This window comes from Centroberyx affinis, unplaced genomic scaffold (genome assembly GCF_046629955.1).
Source record: "Centroberyx affinis isolate AG114_WGS23_722 - 3 ecotype Tasmania unplaced genomic scaffold, CSIRO-AGI_Caff_v1 ptg001114l_1, whole genome shotgun sequence".
Lineage (NCBI taxonomy): Eukaryota > Metazoa > Chordata > Actinopteri > Beryciformes > Berycidae > Centroberyx > Centroberyx affinis.
The window spans coordinates 28,848-40,607 of NW_027279656.1; the positions used below are offsets into that span (position 1 = coordinate 28,848).

The window sequence follows — 11,760 nt, forward strand, 5'->3', positions numbered from 1 at the left end:
AACAACCCCCGGAGGCAGATGTGACCAAATGCCACAAATTGATTAATCTATTCGGTTGCATTAGAACTGACGAGTTCTAATGCAGTCGCCACATATCACATAGCTATTATGCTGCCTTCATGTGCTGTCGGAAAGATCTTGTCGGATGTCAGAAAGATCAGAATTACGACTTGAGCGCACATGAACGATATAAACAAGGTGGTAAATATGACAGGGAAAGTCGTGTGACGTTTACGAGCAGAAAGCATGGAAACCTTGTCAACAACTAATAGTAAAAGTGATGCATTTTTTTTATTATATTTAAAATGTATCAACCCATATGTAAAATCACAATTTCAATTTAGAGATATAAAAATAGGATATATCTCTCATAATACTAATATAATATTATCCTATTCCACCACTGGCTTACAACCAAGGTGTATGAACTAGAAAAAGGAAAAGGAAGAAATTCAGTTTTGACTGAAGTGGCTATTCTGGAAAAGTAATTAAGATCCATTGTCTCTGTCATGTATGCCTAATGGATAATGGTTTTCTGTCATAACAAGTCATTAAAATCATATATTTATTAAAAAAGTGAAAAATGGCAATGCAGTGAGATAATTCCAACTGTCTCCATTTGGCCTTCACTTGTTTATTTAGGAATTTTGTAGAAATAATATCTTGTCAGTACTCACTTACTGTATTTTAATAAAGCTAAGATTTTAAGACTCAATACTAGATTAAATGCCTTGTTTCCAACACACAAACCTGCAAAATGTTACGCTTATGTTATCTAAAAGTGACTCAGCCAACCATGGGCAGCAATTTTCTGCTCTCTTCTCTATGCAGACTCTTATCTTAGCTTTGTTTGCTCTTCTCCTCGCATCCAGCTGTCCCTGTTGTCTGAGGTGAGGAGCCTGGTGGCCCCCCAGGACCTGGAGCTGTACGACGGGCTGGTGGTGCACCGCGAGAGGGAGGCTCACCAGGCCTGGCACGGGGGCCTGGCGGCGCTGCACCCACAGAGCCACTGCATCCACGAGGCTGCCGTGATCCTCGACACGGGACACGCCACGCCCGCCCAGGTAAACGAGTGCGTAACGTGTGGAATAACCCCTTCATTTCCTCGGTTCCCACGCTTGAATCGGATCTTATTCGAGAAGCGGAGTGATATGATTTTATATGATTATATGTGAAACAGCGGCCTGTTATTCAGTAATAACAGACCTCAGAAGCTGTTCAATGGCCAATCAGAATTGATCATTCAACAAAGCCATGTAATCAGACAGTGTAGAGCAGTGATTCTCAACCTTGTTCATATCGAGGACCCCTAATTTAGCCCACATTAGGGCCACGGACCCCCATTTAATGAGATTCTGCCTCTCAAACCCAAATCTGAGACTATTTTTTATTATCAGATATGATTTTGTCCAGAATTCCATGACTATCTGTACTGTAGGTAGAGAGATAACAGTGCAACTATTATCAAAATAGTCATTCTAAAATGACAAAATAATGAAGTTTAACAATTCATCAATTTGCTGGGGACCCCCTGGAACCCCCTCAAGGACCCCTGGTGGTCCCCAGACCCCACGTTGAGCACCACTGGTATAGAGTATGTTCATGATCAAGTGGTACGGGTGATTGGCTGGTGACTTGGTTACTGTAGATGTGCATTAGTACATTCATGCATTTAGATATAAGGACCATCCAGACACTTGCAGTGTACAGTATTTGGCAGCAACCCTACCAGTCTCTCTTCGTATTATTATTAATTCTCACAATTTCTTATCACGACTTACCATATTTTGCTGTCTGTTGACAACAAAATATCTATAAATTGACAGGACTAACATCTTGACAGGCTAATAAAACTACTACTAGAGATGTTTAGATGATCTAAATATACATGGATGTGATGGGGAACTATGAGTGGGGGATGAATGTGTAGACTGAGTGTGTGTGTTTATCCTGTTTAGCCCTTCACCTCTGTGTGTACCTATGGGCTTGTGCATGAATGTGCGTACATTTACCTGTGGGTGTGTACGTTTTTATGTGCATTTTTGTTGTGTATGAATAGGTTAAACATGGCTTAAATATACTTGCATTGTTATTGTTTTGCACGACTTAATCCTATTTAAGGGATCCAAATAAAGTAGTTAAAGTGTGTGCATGTGCGTGTGAGAATCATCCAGGCTCATTTGTCCCTTTCCACTCCGTCATCGTCGTGGCTCCCTGGCACCGGTCTCAGCCAGAGCCCAGCCCGTCTCTGGTGGGTTAGCGACTATGTAGTATTGATGTTTCACTGTGGCCCACATCAATCCGGCGAGACCTCATTCTGCCAGGTTACAGCCTGCATCTGATCCACTTTCTGCAGCAGTCTGGGCTGTAAGACCCAATAGAGCCACCCAATCTGATAACACTGTTTGGTTTTAGCTCTAACAAAGCATGGATTATTTCCCTCTGGTCCAGGACTTTGGCCCCGCTGTCTGACAAAACTCTTTGTTATGTGTGACGTTGAACCCGCAGTACCTTATTATTAGCTTGGGAGTACTTTTATTGCATTTGTCTCGTCACGGTCTCCGGCTTTTTGTCGCCACTATTAAAGCTCGTTGGCGACGCCGATGGCCATAACACACCCTGTGCCTGCGCAATCGCCCGTGCCGACACACTCATTATCGCGGTTGTGAAATTACCACCCCACCGGTAAATAGCTAATTGCCGCTAATTGACAGTCACTTAGTCACGGCTCAGCGAGAGCCAATAAGATGCATTGTAGCGACGGCATGTTCCGACACACCGCTGTCTCATAAGGCGGCGGTGTGCAGTGTGCCTGCAAAATATTCATTTAGAATAGGTAATAGCTGTAATTAACTTGGCTGATAACGTGGTAGCATCCTGGGGGATGTGGAGGGGTGGTGTGTGTGTGTGTGTGTGTGTGTGTGTGTGTGTCTGTCTGTTGGGGGGGGCGTGCATTAGAGGCTTCTCAAATAATTTCATGTCAGTGACAACCAAATAAATGCTAGGTCATGGACGCCCATTTAATAAGACCAGGGGCCCACATACATTTTTTGTTGTTGTTAATTTAGCATTGAGTTGTGTTAATGTCTACACCAGTGATTCTCAACCTTTTTCATATCAAGGACCCCTAATTTAGTCCACATTAGGGCCACGAACACCCATTTAATGAGAGATTGTCTCTCGGACCCAAATCTGAAAATATTTTTATTGTTAGATATGATTTTGTCCAGAATTCCATGACTATCTGTATTGTAGGTAGAGAGATAACAGTGAAACTATGATCAAAACAGTCATTCTTCTACATTCTCTAATTGTGTTCACTTCTTGTAAATGAAATAATGCTGAAGTTTAACACTTCATCAATTAGCTGGGGACCCTCTGGAACCCCCTCAAGGACCCCTGGGGGTCCCCAGACCCCACGTTGAGAACCACTGGTCTAGACTGTACGTGTGGAGATAACAGTGGTGAGAGTGGAGGATTTCAAGATTTCAATAGTCATTCATATATATGTTCTAATTAGGATCATTTAGGATCATCGTGAAATTAAAATAAAGTTAATGAGTGATAATGCAATACATGATTCAACTAACCTCCACATCAGGATGAGATAGTAGTTCTTAGCTGCAAGTGAGTTTACACAATTCAGACTGTGTAAGGCAAGTTGTCAATTACAGAAAAGTATGCTAAATTGTTTTTCAAAAAACATTCTTGTGACTGTCTTAAACTTTGTGGAACTCATTATGTCGTCCTATGGGGCAAACCCCATCCATCTGGCATCTACAGTAAGTAGGCTGAAGCAAGCTGTAAGAAGCATTTGCAAGTCAGTGTTGCTGGAGGCAGCGGAGCAACGCTGCCATGCTTTCAAATGAGCAATTGTCTGTTTCTCCCAGAGTGACAGCTCCATCAGTGGCAGGACAGAACAAGACCAAGAGGAGATCACTAATGCCTTACAAGATATTGCATTGGTACGTATTATGCTTTGTTTTAGCTTTTTGGAATTTGCCATGCTGTACAATCACCGAAGTCATGAATAAGATTGGTGTCCATCCATCTTTAACGCCCAAACTTGAGGGAATGATGCATCTCACCACTGTGTTCTGGCATTTTCAAAATTGCACTGATCAGTCCATATTTTCACAAGTCAATCTCCTACACCGGAAGTTGGAATGATATGAAATTTGGTGCGTCATCAGTGTATGCTATATTGGATTTTCCACCATTTTGAGTTTCATGAAAATCAGTTTTCCCCCTAAGGTTTTTTTCATATTGTTCAGGGATGGGACGATACGCTTATCTCACGATACGATTCGATACGCGATATGAGGTTCACAATTCAATATAACCGTGATACGATGTAATAAATAAAAGTTCAATGACAAAGTATGACTGTGCCTAATTATGTTATATTATATTTCTGAGACACAAATCTTTCTAGCAATACCATTGGCTTGAAAATGTCATTACAAAGTGACAATAATATAATGTGGATGGAGAGCTTGTGAAATTGTGATGGTCAAGCATCTCATTTGTGATTACAGCAGAATAAAATCACATTTGTCACATTTTTGTATCGCGATATATTGAATTTCGATATATCGTCCCATCCCATATCGTTACATATTTGTTACTGATTGGCCGAGAAGGTGACTGGATCCGTCCATGTTCACTGTTGCCTCGTGTTCACTTGCAGGACGAGGTGCAGTCTTCATGCGAGTCCCCTCCCCCCTTCCGGCCCGCTCCCCCCCAGGCCCAGAGCCGACCGTCCAGGGAGGAGGCGAGCCGCCGGCCCTCGGCCCGGCTGGTCCAGCAGGGCTCCGGCCTGCTCTTCACCGGCCCCACCCGGCTCCTCCAGGACTGCCTCCACAAGTCCTTCAAATCCCTCCCCGCCACCCACCAGCTCTCCTCGCCCTCCGCCCCCCACCACGCCTGCCCCAACGCCGGCCACCACACCTCCCTCGGCTCCCTCCGTCACGCCTGCCAGAGCTCCCTCCAGCTCTCCGCCGCCGACCCCCACCGCAGCCCGCACCTCGCCCACCGCCACCTCCACCACCACCAACACCACCACCACGGCCGGCCCGGCTCGGGACACCACACCTGCCCGGGCTTCCTGCACCACCGCGACCCCTCCGGCCCCTCGAAAGCGGAGGCGTCCGTCAAGCTCTCCTCCAGGTCCGGCTCCTACGAGAAGTCCTCCGTCCTGTCGAAGTCGGCGTCCTCTTCCAAAGCGCCGTCCCCCATGCCGTCCCCTCACCCGTCCCCCCACCCCTCTCCGTGTCCCTCCCCCTGTCCCTCTCTCATCATGCCCGCCGCTCCACCCTGCAGTCCCGACCGGCCCTGCTCGCCTTCCCTCAACCAGAAAGCCGCCATGGCAGACATGAACCGACTGTCCGCTGACTCCAGACCCCAGCAAAGAGGTGGGAAACTGTATATGTGTTTCTATGTGTCTGTGTCTATTTGTGTGCGTTTTTCTTGCCTCCCATGTATGAGTGTTAGTCTTATTAGTCTTTAGTCTTAAAATCTTATTTTTCTTAAAACAATTGAAACATTCTGTCATTCATGTGAGATAATCCCACTCATTTCCAGTGCTGTCAGCAAGGTTAATATCTTGAAACAAGGCTGAATAAAGCAGATTACTCCACTAGTATCAAGACAATGACACTTGATTTCAAAAAAATCTTGAAAATTGTCTGTGAAATTATCTCACGCTACTCGCAGATTCTTTCACTTGTTTTAAGAAAAATAAATTATAAGACTCAATACTGGTTTAAATAACTAACTAAATGTCTAACTTTAGCATGGGATTTCGTCTAAAATCCAGAGATACCAAGCTTACTTCACTCTATTTTAGTAAAATTATCCTACTACTGCTGGCTTCAATAAATTTTACTTTTCAATATAGTTAACTTAAAGGCATTTGCTGAAACAAGGGAAACTGTCTTAAAATTTTCATGATTATTTCTTGAAAGAAGTCATATTGACATGAATCAAGTGAAATTAACAAAATGATCTGTCAGTGCAGTAAGATAATTTGACCAAAAATATCCTGTAGTGAAGATGATAATCTGTATACAAAATAAAATTCCTTGCCAATCCTGTATATTTGTTTTTGCGATGCATTGAGGACAACATGGCCCAAATGTTTGGACCGACATCAGACAGCGTCTCTCTGGTGGCAGAAAATGAATCTGGCATGAGCTGGTTCCTTGTGCTGCTGGAGCCGTATTTACTTTGCGTTTGCATACTAACAGCGAAGTGTCCCGTCTAGGAGCCACGCTGTCCCAGCTGTCGGACAGCGGCCAGACTCTGAGCGAGGACAGCGGGGTGGACATCGCCGAGGCGGGGGGGCTCAGCAAGGACGGCAGCCCTCGACCCAGCAAGAACCAGCAAGGCCAGCCGGAGCCGCCGGGGGCCCACGCACCTCCTCCGCAAGCCTCCAGACAGGTGAGGGCCTCACACTGCAAAAAATATCCACCTTAACAAATCCTTTAGTCCAGGTTGAGTCCAGTCCCACGGTGACTTATATACCTGACTAATCAGTTTATAAATTATTTATCAGTTTATTTGAATCTCAGCTCTCTGGCTCCCTGGTTGATCAGCTGCCTTCATCTCTTCTATGGAGAATACAGTTACTGGCAAACATAGCTTATAACATAGAAGTACTGTTTATACAACAATGTGATTTATTATAAAATGCCACAGCATGTGTTGTCTTACAGCCATAAATGGATTTAGCACATCACTGTGTGGCAGCAGTCCATCCAGACTAATAGATGAAGAACCCAGAAGTTCATCCTCTCTAAATTAATTTGCATACAGGAAAAGGACTATGGGAGTAGTGTGAAAAATCGCAGCAAAGATGTGAATGTGATTCATAGTTATATTTCCACAATAATGCACGTTGTATTTTCTTTTATTAATCAAACAATGCTCAAGATGCTAAAGTCTCTTTTTTTCTTACATGTAAAAAAAACAAAAAACAAAACTGCAAATGGAGTTGAATAATTTAACTTGTTTCCAATGCAAATCAGGCTTGTTCCAATAATTTTCTTGCGTCAATTGGGATCATCTAGATCCAATTAGAGCATTTTAGGGACATTATTATGAGAAACAAAGAAAACAAATGGGTGCGCACTAAAAAAAAAAAAAATGTATCAGTGCAGAATATAAAAGAGATACACAGTACAAACGTTTCCGCACCAAGGCCTTAACACTGAGGAAGGACGTGGTGCCCAAACAGTGCAGTGCGTATCTCTTATATTCTGCATTGATACAAGGATAAAAAAAACCATAAAAACCTGGAAGTAAGGATGAAGCCTCCGTATTGTTTTTTGAATGCGCACCATTTGTCTTCCTTGACTGTCATATTCCGTTGGCTCAGCATGCCAGAACAGTCTGTGGAACCGCGTGAGAGTGTTTTTTTTTATCCATCAAGGCTGTCCTCATCACGAGAAACGGCGCATTGTTTTTCATTACAATGTAACCACTGCATAATTTGAAAATCATTCTTGGCAAGCTGTAACCTAATTAGAGTACCAGATGGGTGGCATTTACGGTATCATCACCATTCTGATGGCGTCAAACAAGGTGTTAACCATGGAGAGGTGTACTAAATTTGACTTTCAAATAGCCTTAATGTTCTCACACTCATTTATCATTCTATTAGGCAAATTTGGTGCTCCAAGCAGGTAAAAACAAAGACTTATTTGCAAGTGCTATTTGATCTAAATCTACTAGATATGCTTATCTCCTGATACGATGCGATACGATACGATACAATACTATACGATACGATACGATACGATACGATACGATACGATATGGAGTTCGTGATTCAGTTCAACCACGATACGATGTAATAAATAAAAGTTCAATGACAACAAAGTCTGACTGTGCAGAATTATGTTTATTTCTGAGCCACAAATCTTTCTAGCGATGGCATTGGCTTTCTAAAATGTAAACAACTATTTAAAAATGCCATTACAAAGTGAAAATAATATAATTCTGATGGAGAGCTTGTGAAATTGTGATGGTCAAGCGTCTCATTTGTGATTACTACAGCAGAATAAAATGGAGCTAATGTTGCAATTTTTCCGCCCCACAATACGTATTGTCAGATTTTTGTATCACAATATATTGAATTTCGATATATCATCCCGTCCCTAAGATCTACAAAACACTACAATAATGACACTTCTTTTTTTGTTATGTTAGTATCTTCTTTTGACATAACTCAGGTTGCTTTAGAAATAAAGTTTTACGTATTTATTACTTACTTACTTTAATCTCAGCCCCTCATCACTTTGTGTCTCTCTCTGATGCCCAGCAGACCGGCTCCCCGGTCCCGCTCCAGGTCCCGGTGCCAGCCACCACCCTGGTGCGAGTGTTGAAAAATGCCACCACCCTTGGCATCGCTATAGAGGGAGGAGCCAACACACGGCAGCCTTTGCCACGCATAGTCACCATACAGGTGAGAGAGGAATAGAGTACAATTCGACTGATACGTTTTTTTTTCAAGATACCGATACTGCTATTTTTGGGTTGAAACTGCCAATAGCCGATATTTTGTGCCGATATTCAGTATCTTACAATTTTACCATTTTCATAACATTTAAAAATCCCAGAAAATTACAAGTATTCAGTGTTTTCCCCAGCATTTTATTTTTGTCAGGTGTGGAAAAGCCTCTGAAACAGCATTTAGACTGTCACTACAATGAAACCATAAGGAAACCATAATAACACCATAATAACAATAAAGATAGAATAAGCATGCTTGTGTGGAATCCAATCAAAATGTCTCATTAGAATCAATTCAGGCTAAGGACTTCCCACAGACAACCAGTGTCGTATTGATCAATTCTACAAGAAATATGTAATCCAGTCAATCCAACTGCATCACATGATTTGACATTTTATAAAAGACCAATATCAGCCCCATATATTAGTCTGACCCTAGAATAGAGGAACCAGTCCTGCATCACTTTGTCCAAAACACTGACTTACACAACTCTCCATCTGACGCTACGCGGGCAAAATGTGACTCCAGCACATTTCCATTTCCCTCTCTGCTTTTTAATAGCAACTCAATCTTCCCTCCGCACCATTATTAGCTTGCATTTGCATTTGTTTTGCCCTGACAGCGTTCGAAAGCAATCTGCAAACACACAGTGATATCTCACTCTGCCGCCTTTCACCATGTATTTTTTTTTTTGTTAAGTCCGGCGGCATACCAAAAGACAAGAAAAAGCAGCGAAGGGGAAATTTCCATAACGCGTAACGGAAGTGTTTTATGGGTGGGGGGGGGGGGGGTTGTATTGAGAGGCGATAACATCGATTGATCGCTGAGTGACTTACAGCCTCGGTCACCTCAGCCCCCCCCATCCCCCCCCACCCCACCCCCACCCCTTCCTCCCTCCAGTCTCTCTTTGATGCACATGGGCATCCTTGAGGAGTTTTTTTCGTGACTGTGCAGAGAGAGATTTCCATAACAATGCCTGCCTTCGCCCGCCTCCGTGAATCTCGGGGACAATGAATGACAGCGAATGTCGACCCACGCGGTCACCTACCGGCTCCTCGAACACAACGTCCGCCTATAATCAGCGTGACACCAGACAGAAATACATGCACATTTAGCCAATTATATCCCCGTCCTATCGGAAGGCGGTGATTTCATAACGATCGGGTCTGTTCTGAATCGGCTGCAGCAGTCAATGGGATCGTTCAGGTAGCAAGGAGAAAGTACAGAGACGACATTCTTATTGCAATAGATAGGAAACAGGTAGAGTTACATACCGACACACACACTTACAACTGGCAGCTGCCCAGTATAGCCACAGTCTGCTGTTGGCCACTGAGCAGCTCCAGTGACAGTTGCAGAATGAGGGGAGAATGTGTCCTATTGAGTTTCTTAGCCATTATCATCAGCCCATATGCCTTTTGGTGATGATTTCAGTAATTGGATGCCAAATAATAAATTAAATTGGATGCAAATAAACACGTTTAGCGCTGAGGATTACACTGAATCAGGCAGTTTTGGCAGTTGTGCTGTTTTGCGGTCTCAGCCATATCAGGAGTGGAGGATGGATGGATGGATGGATGGATGGATGGATGGATGGATTAACCCTGTGGCTGTGTTAGGCTCCATAGTAGAGGAGGAGCTAATGGTCTTTCAACACAGTGCGCAAACAGACACACACACATACACACACACACACACACACAGACTCTAGTCATCGACTCTCGCATCCTTCACTTTCCTCAACAGCCTCCTGTCATTTCTTTCTAAATATATCTAAATGCAGGGGTGGAAAGAGTACCAAAATATCCCACTCAAGTGGAGCTGTTAGTCTAAGTACTGTAACTTTGCTGAAATTGTGCTTATGCAAAATGATTGGTGTAAAAATATACTCAAGTAAAAGATAGGATCTGTCCCATGCAATGCAAAAAGGAGGATAGTGTAGAGTTCAATATGTGATATTACACATTATTGATTATGTTCACAATTTTAAAATATGATTCTGAAATTCACGTCATTATTCAATCTGATTTAAAAAAAAAAAAAAACATACCAAAAAACACTAGAAAAAGCCCATCCCCTTTTACGATAACATTGCTACAATGATGTTTCTTTTGCAAGATTAGCAGTTAGCGAACTAGGTTAGCGACCTAGCTAGACAACAAACGGGCTAACACAAATCAATAATGCTGTAGCTTGATAGATGGCTAATGCTAAGTAATAAGCTACTTTCATGGATAAATTTCAGAATTTAATGTTTCGGTTGTTAATGTTTCCTCAGCATGCTTGTGCAGGCTTGATGCAGTTTATGATTAGGCCAGTTTCTGATGCTAATTTCTACAAAATGTTTAATGGATGTGGTGCACACTTTACTAAAAGTAAAATTACTGACTTCAAAAAATGCTAAAAAAAAAAAAAAGTAGACAAAAAAGATATTCAATTACAGTAACTAGAGTACATGCAGTTTGTTACTTTCACCTTGCTAACGCTAACCTTAACCTTACCCTAATCTACAGCTAATCTTCATTCTAACCAAAACCCTAAACCAAAATCCGAACTCTAATCTAACCCCTTGTAGAAATGAAGACCAGCAAAATGTCCTCACTTTGCACGATTTTCCTCATCTTTTTATCCTTGTAAGGACATTTAGCCCTGATAAGAATACAAGCACTGTACAAGAACACACACAGACAGACTTTCTACTGACAAAGAACTCGTCTTAGTCATCGACTGGCAGCCATCTTTCACTCTCCTCAGGCTCTCATTCATCTTCCTACTCCTCTCATGTCTTTCTAAATATAGCTAAATGTCGTTTGCCTTCTCTCTCTCCCCTTCCCTCCATGTATCAATCAACAGAAAGGAGGCTCGGCCCATAGCTGTGGCCAGCTGAAGGTGGGTCAGGTCATCCTGGAGGTCAACGGCGTTTCCCTGAGGGGTCGGGAGCACAAGGATGCCGCCCGGATCATCGCCGAGGCCTTCAAGACCAAAGAGAAGGATCACATTGACTTCCTGGTGTTTGAGCCGGGACTCTAGTAGGAGGACTTTGCACTTTATGCAGCTTGGCTTAAGAGGATAGTGTTTGCTTGGAGGGAACCGTATGATCACCATATGATGTTGCCCTCTAATCACGGCCCTCAGATCTTCTGTTAAGCTTCAGGGAATGGATAACTGGAAGGACGTGTGGGGTATTTGTTGATTGCACTTTCAGAGCTTTGCACAACTTAAATTGAACAAGACATATTGATATT

At 42.9% G+C, this 11,760-nt stretch overlaps 1 protein-coding gene across 1 annotated transcript in view; it reads left to right on the forward strand.

Moving 5' to 3' along the window:
* Positions 1-11,545, forward strand: part of LOC139647805 (whirlin-like) — a 28,636-nt gene extending 17,091 nt beyond the window's left edge. Inside the window, exons 4-9 of the mRNA XM_071523773.1 lie at positions 873-1,064; positions 3,891-3,965; positions 4,691-5,414; positions 6,269-6,441; positions 8,324-8,467; positions 11,369-11,545. Coding sequence (XP_071379874.1) covers positions 873-1,064; positions 3,891-3,965; positions 4,691-5,414; positions 6,269-6,441; positions 8,324-8,467; positions 11,369-11,545 — 1,485 coding nt within the window. The remainder of the gene's footprint in view (positions 1-872; positions 1,065-3,890; positions 3,966-4,690; positions 5,415-6,268; positions 6,442-8,323; positions 8,468-11,368) is intronic.
* Positions 11,546-11,760: the final 215 nt, after the last annotated feature.